The following is a 25,882-nucleotide window of genomic DNA, read 5'->3' as shown; positions in this document are numbered from 1 at the left end:
CCTGGCTCAACTTTTCTACAAATAATCTTCAAAGACATTCACAATTTTTTTATGCCCCGTTTTATTTTTCATTTTTTTAATATTTTTTCATTTGGTCTAATTAGTTATACAATAACATTCATAATTTAGTATCTATAAATACTGTGTAAATTGAGATAGTTATTGACCAGGTACTACATCTTTTTTTAAAAAAAAAGAATTCTTAGCCAAGTTTTTTTTTTCCAGAATTGTTTCATATATTGTTAAAAGTACCTTATTCAGTTCAGTAAGTTTTATGACGCTTGTTGATGGAGTCTTATTCAACACATTTTCCATAGTGTTTGTGACTGATTACCAAATACATGGGTGAGTAAATACAATTCATAGAAAAAGGATTAGCTTGTACTGCGAGTTTTCCTATGTTTTTCTGCCTTAGAGATTAGATAGAATAATTTCATACTCATAAATTTCTTTAAAATAGGATATCCTTTGACATGAACTTTGAGATTCTGAAATAGTGATGTGTGTGAAATCAGAATTTCTTATTGGGAGAGCATCTCTATAATTGTAAAATATAATTTAAAAAGTTATATACTTTGTATATAGCTTATTTAAACATAGAATTCCTAAAATTATGTTAAACTATTAATGTCAAAGCATTCTGATGCATGTTGAATAATATGTTGTATGAGTGTATTTATGTCACTGTCTTTCCCCAAAAGCAAATAAGAGTTGCTTACTCAAAAAACTTAGTCTGGGCTAGAGTTGTGGCTCAGTGGTACAGCACTTAACCTAGCACATGTGAGGCACTGAGTTGGATCCTCAGCACCACATGAAAAAATAAACAAATAAAATAAAGGTATTGTGTCCATCTATAAATAAAAATATTGTTTTATAAACTTGTTAGTGTTTTTTGTCTGAGAGAGATCTATCGCTTTTTAAATTATAATTAGCCTCAGGTCTGACTATAACTAAACCAGAGTGTATCTCAACAACAAAAATTTTTAATGAATAATTACTTTGTTTTATTTGTTAGGAGCATGCAGAGTTCCCCAGGATTTGCTGCCAATCAGAGAGGTTAGTATAAAACTTTAACCAATGTTCAGCATTACTTCTGACACCAGCTATCTAATGAATATTTTAATTAACAACATATGTGCTAAGTGTATGTTTTGTTTGAACTACCTTTTTTCTAAGTATGATTATTATATTAGGAGATACTTTATCATAATACACAATTCTCCCTATATTTTTCCATTGGCTCTCATGTAGTAGCATCTTTTTATTCTCATTCTATAATTTTGAATTTCTTAATTTATGAGGATATTATGAGCATGAATTTTTGCAGAACAAAGGTACTCTTGGATTTATAAAGTTTTAGTTTGTTTCCTAAGAAATTATCACATGAATTTATTTGATACGTTTAAGGGCCATCTTTGAATCCGTACATGCTACATATTATATATAGGTCATGCATCATTTAGATAAAAATTTTGTTAAAATTCCAGAATTACTGACATTAATTTTTTAATACTCATATGTTTCAGCCCGAACAAGAAATGGAATTGCAGAAATCAAACGACAGAGAAGGCTTGCCTCTCAAACAGCTCCCGTCAGTTCAGAGTTACTGACTTTACCTTATGTTTCAGGACAATTTACCACTTCTCCTTTGACAGCTACACAAACTATTAGACCAGCTAGCCAGATTTCAACTCCAATGAGGTCAAATATTGTAGTGGTCAACCATACACAGTCACAAGATACTGTAACTAGTAAGTATAAATTTTGTTCTCTTAAATTTTATTGCTAATCAGTGAAATGGTCTACTAATGTCTCTATACTCATAGTACAGAATTATAGCCAAATAAAAAGATGAGAGACTAGAAGTGGAATAGACTTCATGTCACTTTGTTACAAAATAAGCATGTAAAATCTAGGAATCATTTTAGTTCATTTTCCTAATTTTAACTGAAGCAGACTTCAGTTCTCTTCTAATCCTTATTTCAGGCATTAATAGAAAAAAAAACTGTTGTATTTTATTTTAAACAAAATAAATATTATATTTAACTACCTCCTAATTTTTATTTATGGCAGTCTGCTCTCCTGGAATAAGAAATATCTTTCTAACTCCCCTCTATCTCTTTGTTGAAAACCTACATGTTTTTGACTGATTCTTAAGAGCTAATAAACTTAGAAATCATGTGGTACATCTTGCTTTGTTGTATGCTTATTATATAGTGAAAGTACATGATAGCAAGAAGGAAGAAGTAAGTTTATATTACAGTTGAAATTGGAATTTCAAGATCAGTTCTCTCAGTTGCCAGTCCAGTAGTCTTCTGTACAACTAAAGTTTTTTGCCATCCATTAAGATCTTCCTCATTTCTATCTTTTCTCCAAATTCTTTTCTACACTCAGAAGACCTTGTTTATACTTCTTAATGTTTTTTCATTCTGCATTATTTTTTGTTTTGTTGATACTTTATTGTATTTTGTATTTTATTGTAGAACGTTAAGGCATGAGAACTACATTTACAGAATTTAATATAAAATAAAAATCAGTATTTAATGTTTCTTATCCCATTACAGGTTTAAAAAAGTTTAATTTCCTTAGCTTATTGGTTTTTTGTTTGTTTGTTTCATTTTGTTTTGTTTTGTTTTTTAAATACAGCTGGAGAGACTTTAAATATCATTCCTGGCCCTCAGGAAAGGAAAGCTCATGCAAGTTTAATGTCTCCCGGTAGACGTAAAAGGTAAATGCTTTTTATAAAGGGTATGTTGAAACAAGGAATTACAGCATGATATTTCCCTTATGAATGAAGTAGCAAGACTGGATTAAGTTCTTGGGACTATATACTACAATGTCCATTCTGAAACATGTTGCCTTTTCTCACATTCTAAATATATTGAAGTCGAGTTGCGTCTTTTAATCAATGGCATATTATTGTTTCATTGGAGTTTTTTTTTTCTGAAGTTGTAATGTAAAATAATGGTATGTCTTATAATTGATGTCATCTCAGGTTTTTTGAAACAAGTGCTTTTTAAATTATTATAAAAAATGACTATGTTTATCTACAAACACAGACAGAACTTTCATTCAGTTAATAGAATTTTTTCAGGTACAACTTTCAAGAAAAGTTGACTAGCCTGTGTGTTTTTGATGAATATTTTAGAAAAGAAAAAGAAGACATTTTAAAAAAAAATTTTTTCCCTCTGATTTCTCTCCTGCCCATCAGTGGGTGTTTTTACTGTTTGTTATCTCTAATTCAAGGTTGACTTTATCACAAGCTTCCTTTATTGCTAGGCTCTTTTACTACAAGCTTTCTCACTTAACCACATAAAATAATAACAGATTCTAACATACAGAAAACTTGGCTTTTTTTTTTTTAATGAAGTCTATACACATAATTTATTTACTTCCATTTTTCTGTAAATCCAATAATGTAGTTGGTCTTAACTCCAATATAAAGTGGTTGGGAGGATAAGATGTTACATGCTTAAGGTTACATAGATGGTAAGTGATGAAGCAAGACCTCAAAATCCCTTTCTTCTGAGTTCAGGTGTGATGATGCCCTTTCTATTCTGCTGCTTTTTGTTTGTATATAAAGAGAGAAAATGTGTTCTACCACGGTGATCTTAAATTTATGTCTGTATGTATAGTTATCATTGAATCTGTTAGACATAGTAGTTAAAAGGCAAGCTTTTAAAATGTGTTTCAGTGAATCTCAAAGGAAAAGTGTCACTTTGTCAGGGCCTCATTCAACGATACGGAATTTCCAGGATCCAAATGCATTTGCAGTAGAAAAAGTAAGTGACCTTCCCAAACTTTGCATCTTGAATTATTCCTGAGTTTATAAATTCTGATATATATATATATAAATGTGTATATACATATATGCAAATAGGTATATGAGAATATATGCTTATTATGAACATACATATAGTATCTTTGTGTATAAATACAGTATTTCTGTAAGAGTGTGCTGTAAGACTGCAGTAGATTTGCTTTGGGATAGGAGGCAGTAAGTTCAGAATAGATAGCATGGACAAATGCTCCAAATAAGAAATGTTGGTATATTTAAGAAACTAAATTCTTTGTTGTTGGGTCATATAATATAATGCATTTACTGGGGTCATGTTATTCCTATGAAACTGTATTCTGTAAGCAGTGAAGAAAGATGGTGAAAGATCTGTAAAAACACAAAATTGTAGCATGTTATGTTAATATGAAGGGAACCACCACAAATCCTGAGGTTAGGTGTATTAAAACCACCCACCTTCTATTAATTGGTGTTTTGTTCTTTGTTTTGTTTGAGAATGAGTCTTATTTTTGTTGCCCAGACTGATTTCAAACTCCTGGGCTCAATTGATCTTCTTGCGTCAGCTCCCTTAGTAACTACAACTATAGACATACCATGCCCAGTTCCAATGATTAGTTTTTTAAAATAAGTAAGACAGTACTCTTTACTATCCTTTATTAATGCAGACCTTTTTTTTTTCAGCAAATGGTTATTGAAAATGCACGAGAAAAAATATTAAGCAACAAATCTCTTCAAGAAAAGCTAGCAGAAAACATTAATAAGTTTTTGACTAAGTAAGTTTTACCAACTAAAATCCCTAATTGTTTTTGCCTAATTACGTAACTGTGCTGTGCTAGTTAACTTTTCATAACTGTGACAAAATACCTAAGAAAAACAGATAAGGAAAGATTTATTTGGCTCTGTTTTAAGTCCATGTTCACCTGACTCCTGTGTTTCTGGTCCCATGGTGGGACAGTATATCCTGATGAAAGAGTGTGACAGAGCAGAGTTGCTCACCTCTTCATGACCATTAAGCAGAGAGAAAGGGACTGGGACAAAATAGTCTCCAAGGGCACACCCCCAAGGACCTTTTCTCTCCCACTAGATTCTACCTCCTACAGTTTCCAACCCCTCCCACTAATCCATTCGGCTGTGAATCCCTGAATGAATTAAAACATTGACAAGGTCAGAGCCCTCACGATCCACTCACTTCCACAGATTCCCCACCTCTAAATATTACTACACTGGGGACTAAGCCTTCTACACATGATCCTTTTTGGGACATTCTAGATCCAAACCATAACATATGCTAAATATTTTCTGTATTACAGTGATAATATTGCTCAAGTACCTAAACAAACAGATAGCAACCCTACTGAGCCAGAGACGTCAATTGATGAACTCCTTGGACTTCCGGTATGGGTAGATACATAGTGTCTGTGTGTGTGTGATGGTGATGGGGGGTGTAGTACACACATTCATAGTTCAAATCGATGGTGTTTTAGTTTTATTTCAAAATCATTGCCAGAAGATTACATATAAGAAATCTAATTTTAGGGGCTGGGATTGTGGCTCAGTGTTAGAGCACTTGCTTTGGATTTTCAGCACTACATATAAATAAGTAAAGATCCATCAACAACTAAAACAAATTTTAAAAAGAAAGAAATCTAATTTTAAATTAGGATACAGCTTTATTATCCAAATAGGATCTGTTTCTGAACACATTTGGATAGTGACTTTTGAGAGTCAGTTTATATTTTACCTAAGTAGTAACAGTAATAAAATATTTCTAACCCATCTAATAGTTAACCAACTTTACCAGAAACCAGTAAAACATTCTTAAACACATACCCAAAAAACAAAAAAAAAAAAATCAGTGTTGGATTTTTAAGTACTAATACTTAAAAATGTCCTAGTAGTTTTGTCTATCTTTAATGTGTTTATTACATTTACTATACCATGTTTTGTTACATTTGTTACAATGCTGCTTACTATAATAATTTAAAGACACAATGTGGGTAATATGTTAGAGATAAATAATAAATACACATAATAACACTTTTCAAAAACAAAGGTATTAACCAGGTAAATAGTTGTCTGTGTGAGGCTTACTGCTAATAGAAGAAATAGAGGGTCTGTAGTCACTGTTCCTATTCAGTGATGGTGAATTAAAAAGAGAATGAGTTGATAAAAAGGAGGAATCTTTTAGTAAATCTTGTAAGACTTGTTCATGTGAAAATGTGCTCTTTGAAGAGGCAACTGTACATGCTTTTACTTGTAATCTTGTAATCTTTTTACTTGTAATCTTGGACATTGTGAAGATTTTTGTTAACATTCCTATGTGAGTTCATTATAACAGGTCTTTTTCAATTAGTGAATTCTAGGTTAAAAACCATTGATTTCCCCCCACCCCCATCAGATGTCAGTTCTACTACTACTTCTTTAAAAAGCTTCTCAAACCTGTAACATATATTCTCCGTTTAAAATTTTTATAGTCTCCAAATATTTGCTGTTTTCTCTACCAGTACTTCAGGTACGAACCATAATCAGGGCCATTACATAATACAGTAAAGACACATCCAGCCACAGTGGTGTGTACCTATAATTCCTGCTACTGGGAAAGCTGAGACAGGTGGATTACAATTTCAAGTCCAGCCTGGGCCACTTAAGACCCTGTCTCAAATTTAAAAAAAAAAAAAGAACTGGATAAATTTAGTGCCCCTGGGTTCAAAGCCCAGTACCAAAAAACAAAAAAGCAGAAACATAATCCTCTGTTTTTGGTCATTCATAATATTGTATATTTATGAAAAGCTTAAAATTTAGATTTAAATAACTTCTAAACTAGCAGAGGGCTTCCCCCCCACTTTTTTTTTAAGCCCAAGGACAAAAGACAAAACAGAAGAACAGTTGTTAGAAGCTAAAATGGACAAGTGATACCTGACTTAATAGGCCCAGGATTCTCAATAAAGACAAAGCTCATAAAAAAGCATATTTACAACCTAGAAATCCCAGAAGGCTCAGGCAGCACCTCTGAAAGTAAATGTAAACGTCTAATTACAAACAGAAGGACAAGGTGAAAAATTTAGGAGGTAAATTCCTTGTCTTATCTACATTCCTTGCTCTCTTCCAGAAATACTGTTGCCAGTCATAAATTCTCCCATCAAAATATCTTACTAGCTGGGCATGGTGGTGCACGCCTGTAATCCCAGCGACTAGGGAGACTGAGGCAGGAGGATCACAAGTTCAAAGCCAACCTCAGCAATTTCACAATGCCCTCAGTGATTAAGTGAGACCCTGTCTCAAAATAAAAAGGGCTGGGGATATGGCTCAGTGGTTAAGTGCCACTGGATTCAATCCCCAGTACTTAAAGAAGAAAAAAAAAAAAAAAGAATCTTACTTGAACTAAAAATCTTACAGATGTTTCTGTGAGATTAATTTACAGCTTAGATTATAGTTGAAAAGCTCATACCACAGCTCCACCTATTTGGCACAGAGCCTACAGGTAACTTTTGGCATGCTACTTTTAAATGTGAGCAGATAAGCACGGATTGTTCAACATTTTAAGGAAACATTTAATATGAAGGGACCAAAGTAGACAAAAGGAATGAGATAGATTTGTTATGAAGAACCTATAAAGTTTGTCCGTAGTAAATTGATGTGAAGGAAACAAATTATAAAACATTACAATGTAATTTTATTTTACTATACACATAATTACATTCATTTTATGTTAGTGTTCAGAAATATATTCACCAAAGTGATTAATTAACCAGGAAACAGAATTAAAGAACATTAACCTTCTATTTTCTAGTCCTTATTTTATTTTAAGTGAGCGTATTATTATAATTAGATTTTCTTGGAAAGAAGTGCTTCTACATAAAATAGCAAGATTATAAGATGACTGGTAAGTATCTTTCTGGTATTAAACTATTAATTCAATTAAGATCACACCTTCACTTCTTTCTATTTTACAGAGTGAAATCCATATGTCCGAAGAAGCTATTCAGGATATATTGGAACAGACAGAATCAGACCCAGCATTTCAGGCACTCTTTGATCTCTTTGACTATGGTAAGTACACCATTTATTCAAGATAGAAGGATAAAAAATTCTCTGGCTTCCTTGGTAACTTAAGTGAAGAATCATAACACAGCATTTGAAAAAGTTAGTTTCCTTAAAGCAAGCATTGTATGGACATATAAAGGGATTTCTGTTTTGTTATGTTTATACTTGAAAAAATATCAACTGTAAACCTGGACAACATCATTACTCTTTGTTTTTGTGAGCATTTTGGCTAGTCAAGAGGAAAAGTGTTGAGGCCTACTACAATATAGATAAATATAATTGAGCAATACAGAAGGAATATAAAATACCAACCATTGCTTTGAATTCTATGATCTAGAGCAATAATTTTCAAAGTATAATCCCCCAAGCTAGTAGTGTCAACATTATATGAGAACTTGGTAAATATGCAAATTCTTGGGCCTCCCAGATCTTGATCTAAAGTTTAAGAACTCACCAGTCCTAGCCCGGTGGCCTGCCTGTACTCCTACAGGTGGATGCCTATACTCCTGACAAATGGGAAGCTGAAGCATGAAGATTCCTGGAGTTCAGGAGTTTGAGACCAGCCTAGGCAAAACAGTGAGATCCTGTGTCTTAAAAAAAAAAAAAAGGGAAGATCTTTATATTTTTACATATTATATTTTGCAAAGCAAAATGTTAAAAACATCTTGAACAACTATAATTAAAGCCAGAGTTAAACATTTGACTACACTCAAGCAGTACTAATTCGTGCTTGTTTATTTTTGTCATTAATTATTTCCTTGTCCTTTTTTAACAGGTAAAATAAAGACTAATAAAAGTATGTCACAAAGTATTACAAGTCAGCATATAGAGACCAATTCCAATATAGTCTTAACAGAAGAAACTAATTTAGCAGTTAAAAGTTCATTTGAAACAGAATCTGGTAAGAACTGATTTTATCAATCAAAATATTAATATTAATCTCAGAATTCAAAGGCAGAAAATATTATGTTGGAAGTTACTTAAATTACCACATTAAATCATTTTTGTATTATTAATTTTCTCTCCATTAAGAAGAATTACTCCCAAACCTTTAGTACTTTGATTATAAAGGCGTATTTTTAGTATTCATTCCTTTATAATGTAGTAGATTCTTGGCATACACCATTTAGTATTAGTAGTGTTGACTAGCTGAACAAAAGTTGATAACAAAATAATTTCATTAAGCTACAAATTCTAATCCCTGATCTACAAAGTTCATATTTGATAGAAATTCTTCAGCCTAATAAGTGAGTTTAGCTGATGGCTCAGCATCTGTATCTCATTTGTGTAGAGGAAATTATATAGTATAGTGATAGTTTTGAATTTGAGGATCTATGATATTTTAGATTATATTCCTACTCTATGCTTATGGATTACAAATGTCACACACAACCCACACTAACCACTTACTGAATAAAGAAAGGCTATAAATAAGTCTTAGATTTTTGTAAAAAAAAAAAAAAATATACTAAATTTTTTTTAAAAACTTAGTCTTATTGTATAAAATGCAATACATGTTCAGAACTACACAACAAAAATGAATGACTTATTGAATTATCAAGTGCAATCAGTCAAATCTTAATGAACCATCTCCTAAGTACAAAAAATGTAGGACACTGCCAGCACCCCTCTTGTACCCCTTCTCATCACTACTCCTTACATCACTGTTCCTGAGATGATCATTATCCTGGCTTCTCATGCTTGAAAACTTTATGCCTTTTTCAGTGTTGCCTCCATTCTATTTTTCAGCAGACTATGCTAAATCATCTTTTCTGCTTACCTGCTTTTTAAATATTGTTGCCTCTTTGCACACCCTAGAAACTAATGGCTTTCAATTTTCACATTTTGTCTTCCAAAAACTAGTTTTGGAATATTTCAGACTACATTCCTCCTTTGAATCCTCTGCTAACACCAAAGTGCAGTTCTCCCCATTTCTTCTTAGGGTGAGCTCTAATGGGGTGTGTTTCACTGTATATTATGTCTAAAAGATTATATATCATGTAAACTCCATCCTTTACAAAACTTGAAATCTTATTTTCTCAGGAAGTCTTCCATTTCATTAAGAAACCACTTCCCCTGAATTTGTGGCAATAACATTATTTTACTTCTGTCACCAATTATGATAGTTGGCATAGGTTTTTATGAGTTTTCCCTATATGTTCATATTTGTTCAAGTTAATATTTTCTGTCCTGAATTGTGAACTCTATAAGTCTTAGTATATCAGTGCTGTCTTGTTTTCTGAAACACTGTTTGTTCTTACTCCATCCTATCATGCCTCCTTTTTTTTTTTTTTTTTTTTTCCCAAGATCACGTCACACAGTGCCTCCTTTGAAACATTACTTCTTCCTCCATTGGCTACTACTACCACTACCAACATCACCACTACCACTCATGATGTTTGGAGACAGTTGTTTTTGTTTTACCTACTAGTAAATATTAGTTCTTAAACCGCTATACATTTTTCTTCATTGTTTTCTGTTTTCCAAGCACAGAAAACAATTTGACACTTGCTGAAAGAGGCATCAATAATTAGAAAAACAGTCGTAGATTTTTTTGATACTCAAAATGGGAGAAACACAGTATCAGACTTATACTTACTAGTATTTCCTTGGCAAAAATAGGTTGTACAGTACAGTTGACTACTTCAGAAGCTAAACATATTCACCATATCTGTCCAACATCCTGGTATTTTGCAGATGGTCAACCTGGTCAGCCCCCATTTTGTACATCTTATCAAAATGAAGATGCATTAAATGCTTTGAAGAATGGCAGCAACCACGATGTGCTTAGACAGGAAGCCCAGGAAAATTTTTCCCAAATAGGCTCTAATATCCAGAAAAAGCCCTTTAAAACTGCTGTACCTCCTGAACAGAAGTGTAACCTTGACATTACCTTTGAATCTGTGCCTAATTTGAATGATTTTAACCAAAGAGGAAATTCTGATGCTGAATGTAATCAAGATTGTGCTGAATTATATACAAGTCATATGCCCAGTGAAACTGAAATGGTTATAGAGGTTGAAAAGAATTCTTTGTCTCCCAATGTTACAAATGAATCTCAGTTACAGTCTGATCAACCTGATATACCCATAACTTCATTCGTCTCACTTGGTAGCGAAACTAACAATGAAAACATAATTCTGTCTGGGAAAAGTTCTCAACTTTTGTCCCAGAATACTCCATTAACTGGAAAGCCGTCTAAACAAAGTCAATTTTGTGACAGTTCTAATAATACAGTAAAACTTAAAACTAATTTCCATGGTTCCAAGTCACCAGATTCTAGTGAAATTCACAAAAGTAAAATTGAAATTAATAATATAGCAGTTGTTTCACAACTATCAGATTGCCAGGATAATTCTTCTCTTCAAAGTAAAATATTACCTGTGTCTATTGAAAGTTCAAGTTTAAATGTATCTGGACAACAAGTAGAAATTTGTCTTGAAGATTCAGTCTCTTCAATTAAACAACCATCAAATGATTCAACATCTATTGAATTAAATCATCTGGAAGGTGAAACTAAGACACACAAGTCTGAAAAAGTTATTTTGGATTCACAAGAGCCTTCATCTTCTGTGAAAGATGATGGTGATGCTGTTTTTCTCTCTTTGAGTGGAAGTGAGAACTGTGGGGAAGTTGCACTGATGCCCCCAGAAGATAATCCTATAAAAAATAGTCACTCTCTTCCTTTAGAATCTGGATGTTCTTCAGTGGGAAATTCTCACCCTGAATCCCAAGATACTGATGATAAACCTTCTAGTGACAACTCAACAGAGATGGATACATCAAATATCGTCTCTCTCAAAATTATCATTAGTGATGATCCATTTGTTTCCTCAGATACAGAACTTAACAGTGCTGTATCTAGTATCAGTGGAGAAAACTTACCAACTATAATTTTGTCTTCTCCTGCTAAATCCCCTGCCAAAAATGCAGAATTAGTTAAATGTCTATCTTCAGAAGAAACTGCAGGTACTGTTGTATCTGCTGAAGCAGGGAATTCAGCTTCAACAGAACAAAGCCTTTTAGCAGTCAAACCTGAGGACTCCTTAGTAAACAGCACTCAGAATGAAGATGGCATTGCCTTTTCCACCAATGTTACACAGTGTGTTTCCAAAGATGGAGGATACATACAGTTGATGCCAGCCACCAGCACAACTTTTGGCAACTCAAATAACATTCTTATAGCTACATGTGTAACTGATCCAACCACAGCCTTGGGAACAACTGTCAGTCAGTCTAATGTAATGGTATTGCCTGGAAATTCTGCACCTATAGCTGCCCAACCTCCACCACCTCAGTTACAGACACCACCAAGGTCAAACAATGTATTTGCTGTCAATCAAGCTGTGTCACCAAACTTTTCACAAGGTAATTTTAAGAACATATTGTAGTTAATTTCTTTAGATTTGAATCTAACTTCTCTTTGTGTGAAGTCATTGACAAGGAGATAATAAATTAATGGATTATCAAGAAATGCTCTGAAATTTGTGATCGTCTCCTCTTTGTACTAGCTATTTATTCAGTTAAACCTTTTTTTTTTTTTTTTTGAAGAGAGAGCTAAAAAGATTTTATTTCTAAAAAGATATCAGCCAACAAAAGTTATTTTACCTATTTTATGCTGAAATATATTTCAGGTTATTCTATCCTACATCCATAAGATAATAATCACAGGAATTTCCAGGCACTTTGTAGAGTGACTAAAGATAAAGTACAGATAACAACCATGATATCACAAAGTGGCAGAACCTTGTATAATACTACTGTCAAAAAGCATATCCACATAGATAAATATATGCACATTGTCTATCTTGCACAGTTAAACCTTTTAAATACGGTAAGCCATGAACTTCAGTGGTTTAATTTTTTTTCTTTCTACAGTTATTGTTCAATTGATGTCTAATAAAGAGAAAAGAAAGACAAACATACCTATAATACCAATATACCCTCTAAAACCAAATGTTTTTTTTTTTAATAGCTATTGTAGGCATTTTCAAGGAAATTATCATGTATTTGGAGAAATTTTCTAAAGCAAGTTGAATTCTCCCTGAATGAAACCCTAATTCCTCACTGTCTTCCACCATCTAGAATTGATTCTCATTTTTAGAATCCTTTGTTCAGAGGGGGTTCTTGTGGCATTTATTACATGCTCTTTTATATGTGATTGACAAATCTGTCACATTGCTCATTCTTGATTTGCATTCCTTAAAGATAGAGAGCTTGGCACGGTATACTTTTCTATATATAATCGTTCTCCAACTCACCTCCCCCCCTATTTTTTTTTTATTAGAGCATTATATTTGTACCTAGTCCCCCCTTATATTATAAAGCATACTATGAAATTTGATTAAATATTGGCAATTAAGTATTAAACTTGATGGGTCTGTTCAATGCTATTTTAGAAGATAAAAGAAAGGTCAGAATTGGTAAAGAATATGGGGCTTGAGCTAAAGCTTAGAGAAACAAGGTGTATAACCAAGGGAAGCAGCACAAACATACATAGGAATTTGAGAGATTGTAGTGGGTGTACATGAAAGTGAGATCACCCTGACAGGAGTAGTGAGTGTTTTAGGAAAGAGCTCATTTGCAGGGCAGAGCTAAATTATGATAACCACAGATTCTGGCTGACTTCCCCACAGTGGTTTTGTCCCATCATGCACTTACCCTGAAACTTTTCTGACCAATACAATTAAGATATAATATGTTGGGGTTATGAGCATAGTCTTAGGCTAAAAACATTCAATTGGGATCCTAATTTTCTGGTATAAGGTTCAAACTTGCAATGTTAACCACTCATTTCTAATTAGTTTCATTATTGTTTCTAGGAGTCAAGATGTACTTGCAATGTGATCTCCTAGTTATGGAGCTTTAGGCATGCTTATGTTGATTTAACCTAGCTAAAGGCTAGCTAGTTAAGGCTAACAACTTAATGTTCAAATTGATTTTTTTCTTGTTAGCCTTGCTATTCTTAAATCGGTTTTTTTTTTAAAGGAGAGTAGATTGTAAGAAAGAGATTGTTCATAGAATTTATTTCAGAGTACTAACGATGTTGGTTTATGCCAAACATTATGAGAAGTTTTATGAGAATTTTTTTTAGGTTCTGCCATCATAATTGCTTCTCCTGTCCAACCTGTACTCCAAGGAATGGTGGGAATGATCCCTGTATCTGTAGTTGGACAGAATGGAAATACCTTTTCTGCTTCTCCTCAACAGGTAAGATTTTTTTTTTTTTTTAAATTAAAAATGGTAGTGAAGATTTTCAAATGTAACATAATTAATGGCTTCTTCTTCTAGGTCCTTCATATGCCTTTAGCAGCACCTGTATGCAATAGAAGTATCCCTCAATTCCCCGTTCCTCCAAAATCTCAGAAGACTCAGGGACTAAGAAACAAGCCTTGTACAGGTACCATTTTTTTAAGTTGATTTTGTGGTTGTATATTCATTTGTTTACAGAAACACCTGAGGGTAGTTTGTTTCACTACCTGTACCATTCCTAACATGTGATCATCCTACATTTGTGTAATGTTTGGTAGTAACGGATATTCAGCCAATTCAGTTAATGTGTAGCTTTGGTTCTGATAAAATTGTTTCCTATGTTGAGCTTTTACCTTTTGCCTGCTGGTTTTTGGTTTGTTCTTTGGTGCACCCTAAGATAAGTAAAAACCCTATTTTTCCTGATAACTTTTAAAGTGATTAGTAAATGCATGGTATATTGTATGAGATTTCAAAGCAATGCCTCTCAAATTTGTGCATATGAACTCCCTGAGGATCTTGTTAAATGCAGATGCTGAATTAATAGGACAGGTTCAGAACCTTGGTTTCCTTATTTCTAACAAGCTGTAAGAATGCCCAACCATCTTATCTACCCATGTCAAAAACCTGGGAGTCATTCTTAAAACACATTTCTCTTAATTAAAATATTAATCATTTTTTCATCTAAGTTGTATCAATAGTGTCTTATCCTGATCTGCCTTCTTGTTTCTTCTTTTTCCAATTCATTCTATATCCATTGTCTAAGTGACTTTTTCCCCTTATATACAAATCTGAATGGATTGGTTCCCCACATACAGTCTTTCAGTAACTCCCTATTGCCCACAGGCTAAAACTGAAATTCCTCAGTGTGCCATTCATACACACTTCTCAACCCCTCCATTCTCTTCTCTTAACTACATTTCAACATGGTCTTTATACCAACTGTACTTGTTGCTCACCTTATACTTAGTGACCTTTCTTGTCCCTTTACCCATGTTATTTCCTCCACTTAAAATTCTCTCTTCTCACCCATCACCCTCAATCTGTTTTTTATACCTCAAACTTAACTCAAGTGTAACTTTATTCAAGAAACTATTTTAATAAGCAGTGGCTCAGTTGGGTATTCTGTTTTTTTGTTTTGTTTTTTTCTCTCATGCTTATGCTGCATCTCTTAACACATTACATTGTCTTAGGGCAGTGATAACTGAGAACTCACCAAATAGTGTGATCAGTTTTTAGCTAACAGGAATACCTAGTAATGTAGGTTTAATTTGTGCTTTGTTTTATTGGCACCCTGTTAAACTTTATTGCTGCTATGTATTATTTTTATTTCCTTCTCTCATCTGTCTTATTCCACTTAATGACCATTAGAAAGTCATTATTTACATAAACTTACTTGATTTAGTGATCCCCTATCAATGAACTTTTTAGGGGACAGGGAAGTACTGGGAATTGAGCCCAGGACACATTACCAACGAGCAACATCCCCAACCATTTTTAGTTTTTTGAGACAAGGTCTCACTAAATTACTGAGACTGGCCTCTTAACTTGAGGCAATCCTCTTGCCTCAGCCTCCCACCTGAGTCACTGGGATTACAGGTGTGTACCACCATACCCAGATCAATGGATGTTTAAGATGTTTCCAAGATGATTTTATTTGACAAACAATGATATGATGAACATCTCTGTAGAAACCTTTGCATGGATCCTTATAAGGGTTTTGTTGGGACATATACCCAAAAGTAGCATTTCTGAGTCAGAGAAAAAGAGTTTACAGTTTCATTATTTTTACTATTTGCCTCACAACATTGCCAATGCTTGGTACCATGTAATATTTTAACTTTTGCCACTTTGATGTGAAGTGGTATTATTGTGTCTCCTATCATTCTTATATTAATAAGATTCAGAATTATCTTATGTATATATTTCTCATGTGAATTGCTTCTCATATTCCTTTTCTTCTATATTAGATTGCCTGTCTATTGAGATATTAATCCTTTATTAATAATATCACAAATATCTTCTTGGTCTAATGCTTACTTTTTATCCTATTACATAGTTAATACCAGAAAAAAAATAGTAAAATTCAGCATCTATTTATGATAAATGTTCTTAAAGGCTATCTGTAGTAAACATCATAAACTTCCTTTAAAATTGGGAGCAAAACAAAAATGCTTATTCTCACCTTTCTATATAGTATAGCCAACATTTCCAACACCAATAAATTATTTAATCCAGTTTTTTCCCACTGACTTCTGATTCTACCTTTACCATGTGCAAGTTTGCATGTAGTCCCATATGTAGCCCTCAGACGATACATGAGCAAATGGGTATGAAGAGTTGAAGAAAGAGATAAAACTCTTGTGACAAAGGCATGATTTTTACACAGAAAGCCAAGGGATTCAATAGAGAAATTACTAAAACTAGTAAGAATTCAACAGGGTTTCCAGGTATGATTAATTTAGCAGAATTATGTTTTTATATACCAGCAACAAGAAATTTTTAAATGTAATAGAAAATAAGGTACCATTTATAATGACCACAGAAATAATAAAATACATGGACTGGGGTTGTGACTAAGTGGTAGAGCACTTGCCTAGCACATATGAGGCACTGGGTTCAATTCTCAGCACCACATAAAAATTTTTTTAAAAAGGCATTGTGTCCATCTACAACTAAAAATATTAAAAAATAAATAATAAAATACATAAGTACCCTAACCAAAAATGTTACAAATGCAATTTGAAATCTCTCAAAGGATTATAGGAAGTCCTAAATAGAAGAGAACCATGTTCATAGATTGGAAGATTTAACCCTGTTAAAGTTGCCAGCTCCCAATTTAATCAAAAATTCTATATAATTCCAGTTAAAAATGCCATTTTTAATATTTTGGGAAACAGGGAAATTGTTTATAAAATCTGTAAGGAAGAATTAAGTTCATGGATAGCTAAGATAGAAGAGCAGAGGACAAACCTTATTTCTACATAATAAAATATAGCAAAGTTGTGGTAATTAAAACAAAAAAAGACAAATGGAACAAAACAGTTTAGGAGACCATGCACTGTGTATGTTAAAGGTAACATGAGAAGAATAAGATGGATTATTTAATATGAGAGTTATTGGCCATATATAAAAACACCTAAAAATTAAATCCCTTCCTCATATACAGGTGAATTCCAAGATGATTAAAGACCTAAAAGTCAAACACAGAACAGTGAAGGGATAGAAGAATGTGTAAGAATTTATGACATTGGGAACCAAAGGCCAATTGTTTTCTATGATACGCAGATCTAATTCACAATAAGGCAGGTGGTGGATACGAAGAATAGAGATACCTTATATTAGGTAGAGGGGAGTGAAGGGAGGTCAAGGGAGGTAGGAAGGATAGTAGAGTGAAACAGACATTATTACCTCATGTACATGTATGACTCATGACCAGTGTGATCCTGCAGTGTGTACCATCAGAAAAATGAGAAATTACACTCTTTATGTATGATCTATCAAAATGTAGAAATTCATTCTGTCATGTACAACTAATTAGAACAAATAAAAGATTTTTTTAAAATTTCTAACATTGGGATAAAGAATTTTTTTGTAATGAGAAAAGCATAATTTAGAAGCGGAAAAAATTTAATGGCATCCACTACTTAAAAATTAAAGATTTGTGTTGACAAAAACCACCATCCACAAAGTAACACCAGATTTTTATTCAGTACCATGATGACTACAGCACATAATTCTCAGGCCTCTTCTCTCTCTTTTTTTTTTTCCTTTGTGATGCTGAGGATTGAACTCAGAGCCTTGTGCTTGACAGGCAACCATTCTATAAACTGAACTATATCCCCAGCCCCTAATCATAAATTTTTCCATCATAATGAATGACAAAGGTGGTTGCAGTTGGAATCCCAATGACTCTAGAGGTTGAGGCAGGAGGATTGCAAGTTCAAGGCCAGTCTTGGCAATATAGCAAGACTATGGCTTCAATCTCCAGTACCAAAATGTGTGTGTGTGTGTGTGTGTGTGTGTGTGTGTAAATAATAATGACAAAATGTCCATGTAGTTAACCTTCCCAAAATATCCTAGCCCCTGGGTTTTTGATCCTTCCCACTCCGGAGACTTTCTTCACTTCAGCCAAACACCTTGGATGTTTTACCTTCTTATTAGCTGTATAAGATATTTAAACACCAGTAACCTCTCTCAAAATACTGTCATTTCCACATAACCATTAAATTTATCTTCAGCCAATCATAGCTTGTGTTACTTAAGTCCTCACCTTTCACCTGAATTTTCGTCTTCTTTCCAAATTTACCTCTTTTCCTATATACCTAGACCCACAGTCTACCACAATAGCCATTTTTGCCAGTACTCTTTTAAAACCTGCCTATCCACATTCTTTTCCATACCCACTGGCTACTCTACAGCCCTTGATCTGTCCAACCATCTCTGCTTTTACACCTGGGCTTCTCAAAGAAGCATTGCCATTCCATACTACTTAAAAATTTCTGACTTAACAATTTTTGACTTTACCACTTTGCAATTATTTCAAATATCCCCCTGTCTGCTTTCTCTCCCATTCCCTCCCCCCCCCACACACACACTTTTTTTGGTGCTGGTAGGCAAGTGCTCTACCACTGAGCCACATCCTCAGCCACCTTTGAAACTAACTATTCTAGTCTTATGCAGTTCTCAAATCTATCTAATCCCTGGCTTTTTACTCTCAGGCCTTAATTTCATCTTCCATTTATCAATAGTAAATTTCATTTCTGATCATCCCTCCCATTCAGTTTGTACCTTCTTTCAAAATCATCCATCCCTTTTTCCCATCTTTCTTAAGGGAATAATGACCTCCTGTTCTTTCTAAGGTTAATACAGTCAACCTGTACTCTAGATTCTATCTTCTCTTAAATATCTTTCAACTTTTTAACAGATTGAACCTAGGCTCACTGTACCACTGGTGGGTCGAGTTGCATCTTCCACTCTTTGTTTTTTACTTTGAGAGAGCGTCTCCCTAACTTGTCTAGGCTGACCTGGAACTTGGGATCCTCCCACCTCAGCCTCCCGAGTAGCTATAATTAAAGGCGTACTCCTGTGCCCAGCTCAAAATTTTCTTTTTTGACTTCTTCTCTCTCTGGCTGTAAACTTCCTTAGTTTTATTCCACTCCTTTATTCACTTTATTGTCTTTTCTCATGTTTCTGCTAAAACTAACACTGAAGTCACCAGTGGCCTAATATTGCCATGTGCTTTGTCTTTCCATTCTTACCTTACTTTTCTTTGCTATACCTGTAGATACTAGTGGCGGCTTCTGGAGCCATCACTCAATATAGTGCTTTTCCCTTGCTAATTTAATAAAACTCAAGACTATTTCCTCTCTTCCTCAGAAACCTCCATTGTCTACTTTTCCCCCTTGGTTAATATCACCATTGATTCTTCCTTTCTCCTCCTTATTCAAGTTAACGTCCACTTTTGACTCAAAGTTGCTCATCATCTCTTTTTAAAACTATTTTTAGTTGTAAATGGACATAATACCTTTATTTTACTTATTTTTTTTACATGGTGCCGAGGATCAAATCCAGGGCCTCATACTTGGTAGGCATGCACCCTACCACTGAGCCACATCCCTAGTCCTCATCACCTTTTATCTGGAATAGAGACATCTTTCTAGAATTCTTGCTTTCGGTTTTCTCCCCTCTCTATTCCATCTTTTACATCACTGACAGATTAATCTTCCATACATAAATCTATTAGTGCATCTTCCCTGTTTACAACTCTTGAAGATTGTCTCTGAAATCACTTTTGTATCATGCACAAGGTCCCTCATGATCTCATCTTTGTGACCCTTTCAAACTTTCACATCTTGCTTCTTTCCCATCTAAACTCTGAAACCTAGAAATTAAAATATAGCTATTTTGAGTAAGTGATTTGAGTAAACACAAGCTTGCAAACCTGACAGTTACATGGGCAAAATTTTTAAGTAGGTATAACATATTGCTTTATTTAAATATCTTTTATTTTTAATTTTTTTTAGTTATAGATGGACACAATACCTTTATTTATTTAGTTTTCAGTGGGGGAAAATTATGTCTGAAAAAGCACAGATTTTTATTATTCTCTAAACAATATGCCATAACAACTCTTTACATGGCATTTACATTATATTATAAGTAACCTAGATATGATTTAAAGGATGTGCTTAAGTTGTAGGCAGTACTGTGCCATGTTATATAAGGAACTTCAACATCTGCAGATTTTGGTATCTGTCAGGGTCCTAGAACAATTTCCTCACAGGTACTGGTAGACAAGTGTAGTAAATTAAGTACTGTATGGAGCATACATAGATCCAAAGACTGAATTCATAATATTTGCCTGAGTTGAAGCAAATCATTTGCTCCATATCTAGATTTCCTCTTTAGAATGTGCGAGTGGCCATTTTTTATATATTACAAAACTGCTGCTTTTTAAAAGCCAGTATGAGAAAGTATTTTGTTTGTACATTAGCTATCATTTAGAACCTTTTCTCACAGTATGTAATATTATCTATTCATCCTCTTTCAAAGGAGTATCTTCTTTCTCTCAAGAATAAGCATTCTCTTTTCTAATGAATTCATTTATAATTCCAGGAAAACCGGTAAATAATTTGGCAGATTTATCAACTCATTCAGTTGGATGTCATGCACAAAGGTGAGGATAAAGAAGCTTCTATTATAGATTATTTGAATGCTCAAACTAAGAACATAATTTCTTTATGTTGCTAGAAATAATTTGTCTCTATTTTTGTTTTGGTAGAATTGAAGTTTCTGACAAGAATATGACCACAGAACTCGGGAAAAAAATGGAAGAAACCACAGTTCCCTTCACAGTAGAGAGTATCGTTCCAAGTAGCAAACCTTTTGAAAGCCACAGACGTGTGCTCTGTTTTGATAGTGCTGCTTCTCCTATGACAAATACACAGGGGCCTAATCACAAGTTGGTGTCCCAAGACAAAGAAAGGAATGAAACTTCCTTTCCTCATCTTGACTTACCTATTGTGTCCTCTACCTTAAAACCCCCTTCTAATAATGCTACCAAAAAAGAAAGAGAGAAAACTCCTATGCCCAAGATTTTATCTAAATCAGAAATTGCAGTTAGCCGGCATACCACCATAAGAGAAACTCAGTCAGAAAAGAAAGTTTCACCAGCAGAGATGGTACTTGAATCTTTCCATAAAGCAACAGCTAATAAGGAAAATGAATTATGTAGTGATGTAGAGAGACAGAAAAATCCAGAAGCTTCAAAATTATCTGTCGGACAGCAAAATGGGAGTTTACGGAATGAGAAGACTATAGCTTCTCTGCAAGAATTGACCAAAAAACAAGCTACATCCACAAACAGTAAAAGTGTCATTTCAGTGGGTACAGCCGTAAAGGATCTGAAACAAGAACAAACTAAATCTGCATCTTCCTTGATTACCACAGAAATATTACAAGATGTTCAGTTGCATAGCCCAGTAAATAGGCTAGCTGATAGTAGTGATTTACCTGTACCCCGGACACCTGGCTCAGGAACAGGGGAAAAACATAAAGAAGAACCTACAGATGGTATCAAAGCCCCCTCTAGCAGGCGTTTTGGTGAAGACAGTAGCATACCCAAAGTAATGATCCCGCCTGTAACTCCAGACTTGCCTGCCTGCAGCCCTGCCAGTGAAACAGGCAGTGAGAACAGCGTAAACATGGCTGCCCATACGCTAATGATTCTCTCCAGAGCAGCCATCTCTAGGACTAGTTCTGCAACTCCTTTGAAAGATAACACACAACAATTTAGAACATCTTCAAGAAGCACCACAAAAAAGCGGAAGATTGAGGAATTAGATGAGCGGGAGCGAAACTCCCGTTCTTCTAGTAAAAATCTTACAAACTCATCAATACCAATGAAAAAGAAGAAGATTAAGGCAAGTTTGAAACTTTTAATTTCAAAACCATACCTTTCCCTTCCTTTAGTACTGAGATTAGGTAATTCAACATTTTTTGCCACTACTACCTAACTGAATATTAGTCAAGGCAACATTGAATCTTGATTGACAAAGTACATTTATGTAGCAGTATTTCTTAAGCATTGTGAAACTCAGAAATTGTCAAGATGAAACACAGCATTTTTTAAAACAATTACCAAGGTGTTAAACTATAAATGTTTTCCTTGGGAAATGCAAGTGTTTCTGTCATGGTGTAGGACCCAGGTTTTTTCATGAGATGACGGAAGGGATGAAAGATTGGGAAACCACTGTTATATGAAATTACCAAGTAAAACACCACTGTGTTCCTCTCAGACCTGAAGGTTTTTTCATGTCTTCTCTTCCATACCCTTAAAGATGTTTATGTGGTGGAGCAGAGGAAAAATTAAATTTATCTGTTTTCTCTTCAACATGGTTGTCTATAGGAAGACATTGAAGGGACAATAATCTTAATGAGTAAAATCTGTTTATTTTATACTTGTTTAGCTATATTTTTAGTAGCTAGGTTGAATAGAAAGAAAGTGTTTAAAATGAAGTATAACTTCAGGGAAAAAAAATCTTGTTTTGCTATCCTGCAAGCCTGGATTTGAATCCTGTATCTGCTGCTTATTGGCTTTGTGACTGACAGTGGTTAAGTCTGGCTTCTCTGATTCTCATCCTCATCCTTTCACATATACATCTTACCTTGTGGTTTCAGGACATAAAATTTGAGTGTATGTAAAGTATCGGAATTTGTTCGGAATTTGATAAGTACCTATAACTCTTAGTGTCTATTAGTTGAGGTTTCTGAAATTTTTGTTTTACAGTAATGACCACCCTATAGAAAGTATATTCTATCTTGTCTCATTCAGTATTCAGACACTCAGGATTTATGTAATGTTGAAGTACCATTACAAGATATTTAATTAACTTTGTGTTTATAAAACTTGCCTCTACTTCTCTGTAAAACTAAAATTCTAATAGACTAAATAATTTTGGCAATTTTAATAGTATACGGGAGAACCCAATATGTTTTAGATGATTCATTAAGAAAACTGACTTCATTTGAGTTTCTTTCTTTCTTTTTTTGACAGAAAAAGAAGCTACCTTGTTCCTTTCCAGCAGGAATGGATGTGGACAAATTTTTATTATCATTGCATTATGATGAGTAAACATTCCAAAAATGTAAGAACTAAAGTAGCTGTTTAAAACTTATATCCCTCAAACTCTTGAGTGTAGGGAATGGGATATTGACAGAATCTGAAAGCATGACCTGCACTTTCATTGTACTGAAATTTCACTTTATATCTAAATCATGCTGTTTCTGAAGCAGCTTCCTAGTTTGTAAATAGACTTACTTGGTATATTTTTATTTTAGAAAAAACCATTTGCAGAAATGTAAGTAAAGCCAATCTGCAAAACTGTATAGCTTTGACCGTTGCATATTGTAAATATTCTGTAAATCTGGTTAAAAATAGAGGTTAAAATAGCCTAATGTTCTTACACTGTGTTTTTTTGACTTCTTATGATCCTCCCTGAGGCTTATTCATCTGGAACAGTTTCTCATTTCTTTTGGAGGAAAATGATGCTTATCCTTATAAATTGCCTTCATTAATTCTTAGGACATTTAAATACATAGCCACTCAGTACAAAAAATGATAACCACCTCAATTAGTAGTAAAGTATCTAATCAGAAATCAATAGTTTGAATTTATTCTACAGTCAGTACTTTACCACCCCTTCTCATTATTGCAGTTAAAACTATATTACTGAGATTTTATACTTTATTTCTTCTAGTCATTCTGTTCTCTTTGTTTTAAAGAGAGAATTTTGTAAACCATTTATTGAGTGTTCTGATCTTTCATTTATAACTTCTAAGATCTTTTTCAGAACCTTATGAGTGGTTAGACTATTGAGCCATAAAAAGTTGAGTTTTGTAGTAGTTGAGATTTCTTGGCATATATAAACTTTTCCCCTAAGCACTGGGGATATAAAGAATTGCACTAATTCATGTAACTCTCCACATAATAGTGACCAATGCACATTTTAATTTAATCTTGTATTCTATGTTAAAGTTTGTGTGGAGGTTGATCTTCTGGTGTCCTTTTAGAAAGTCATGTCCATCATAAGATGTAAAAAGAAAAATCATAGTTTTATATTTTAATTTAGTTTCTCCCAAAATGGGGTGTGTTAAATAACTATATCTATACTTAGATATAGTGCACTGTCTGTGTGTCCCTTATAAAATGTTATAGTTACTCTCAAAAGGTCCTTAAGGAGAGTGAGAGAGGTGCCTTCTCTGTATTGGACTTACACAATAGTCAAGTTGAAGAACTGGTTTAAACTTATAAATGATAACAGAACTTATAATTGATACCTAACCAACTGTGCCTAGATATTAAAGTATGTTCTCTTAAATGCTTTCTGTTTAATTATCAGTATATTAGGATTTTTTTTTTTTCCTATAGGTGTATATTTTGTTAAAAAGTCACTTTACTCAACCATTTTTTTGTACTGGACCTTTTAAAAAATAAATCCATCCTACTCTAACATAACAGTTTTCAATGTAGAAATCATGTCTTCTTAATTTTGCTGGACTTTACTGCAGAAATTTCTTTTGTAACAAATTTTTATGATACTACAATGGTCTATTCCTAAAGAAATAAATATCATACAGTTAATGTTTAACTCAATTTGACACTGTACTACAGTTAGGTTTAAATAAATCATTTCATGAACTTCACAAGTTTGAGTTACTTTGGCAGTCCTTTATAGGATTATATTGGCAGTTCTATTTAGAAACTAAGTTTTTTGCAAATCAGTTAATTCTTGCTTCTTATTTCTGAGGAATTCATATAATGCTGAAAATTACAGATTTTCTTCTCAGTTAATATTTATATGTGCTAGGTACTGAGAATACACAAATAAGATAACTTTTTTTAGGCTTTTTAGTTAACTACCCAGGGAGCCACTAGATATAGTCCAAAAACAACCTGGACATTTTATGTGTAAGAGCTAAACCATGCTGTTCATTTTACCTTTAAAAATCTAAATGATCTGGACTTTGACTCTTGTACCTGGTAACCTATTTTAACAGCCCAGAGACTGATTTTTAAGATTTAAATATAACATAAATGGCAGTGTGTGGCTATTTTTATAAGTATCTATAAGGATCCAGTTGGTAAGATAGACAATTCTTAGTTGCTAATGTAATCAATGTGTGCAAAATCTCAGAGCTCTTGTAATTTAAATATTTTATTATTATGGCCCTTAACATTGTTAGAGCCTTATAATATTTTGAAACTGCACATGACAAAATATCCATCAGCATTCAGGCAAAAGATGGATATCATGACTATTAGAGAAATGAAGATTGGTGTTTTGATAAGGAATAATTTCAAAAGCATATTACTATATATGCTTCATTTATTTTTTACCAAGCCACTGTCTTTCAGGCTCAGGCTAGCTTCTTGAAATTATATATCAAGCTTGACCTTATTATTATTATGCTTCCCTTTTTAATGGACTTTTTATAATATTCATTATTATTGCAGTATACTTAGTCTTTTTTTTATAAAATTTTCACTATGTTGAACATACATTATAAGCATAACTTCCTAATATTTTTAAGGATTTTCTAGATTTTAGCTATTATAATCAATAACAACAGTGAGCATTTTTGTAAATAAACATATGTTCATATTACTAATTATTTCCTTAAGAAACATTTTAGCAAGTATTATTACCCAATCAAAAAGTGCATTTTTGAGAAATATTAACACATTTTGCCCTAAATTTATATCAGTTGATATTCCTGCCAGAAAATTGT

The 25,882-nt window shown here is 33.5% G+C and overlaps 1 protein-coding gene across 1 annotated transcript in view; it reads left to right on the top strand.

The window, feature by feature from the left end:
- Positions 1 to 24,812, top strand: part of LOC124960418 (protein NPAT) — a 62,996-nt gene extending 38,184 nt beyond the window's left edge. Inside the window, exons 5-18 of the mRNA XM_047519177.1 lie at positions 1,016 to 1,056; positions 1,527 to 1,751; positions 2,647 to 2,728; positions 3,695 to 3,782; positions 4,478 to 4,569; positions 5,107 to 5,191; positions 7,750 to 7,846; positions 8,616 to 8,741; positions 10,538 to 12,208; positions 13,935 to 14,050; positions 14,132 to 14,240; positions 20,708 to 20,768; positions 20,874 to 22,014; positions 23,148 to 24,812. Of these exons, the coding sequence (XP_047375133.1) occupies positions 1,016 to 1,056; positions 1,527 to 1,751; positions 2,647 to 2,728; positions 3,695 to 3,782; positions 4,478 to 4,569; positions 5,107 to 5,191; positions 7,750 to 7,846; positions 8,616 to 8,741; positions 10,538 to 12,208; positions 13,935 to 14,050; positions 14,132 to 14,240; positions 20,708 to 20,768; positions 20,874 to 22,014; positions 23,148 to 23,225 (4,012 nt within the window). The 3' untranslated portion in view covers positions 23,226 to 24,812. The remainder of the gene's footprint in view (positions 1 to 1,015; positions 1,057 to 1,526; positions 1,752 to 2,646; positions 2,729 to 3,694; positions 3,783 to 4,477; positions 4,570 to 5,106; positions 5,192 to 7,749; positions 7,847 to 8,615; positions 8,742 to 10,537; positions 12,209 to 13,934; positions 14,051 to 14,131; positions 14,241 to 20,707; positions 20,769 to 20,873; positions 22,015 to 23,147) is intronic.
- The last annotated feature ends 1,070 nt before the right edge of the window (positions 24,813 to 25,882 follow it).

The sequence above is a fragment of the Sciurus carolinensis genome, chromosome 11 (genome assembly GCF_902686445.1).
Source record: "Sciurus carolinensis chromosome 11, mSciCar1.2, whole genome shotgun sequence".
NCBI lineage: Eukaryota > Metazoa > Chordata > Mammalia > Rodentia > Sciuridae > Sciurus > Sciurus carolinensis.
Note: the sequence above shows the minus strand (reverse complement) of the source record. Positions and strands in the feature narration are given on the sequence as shown.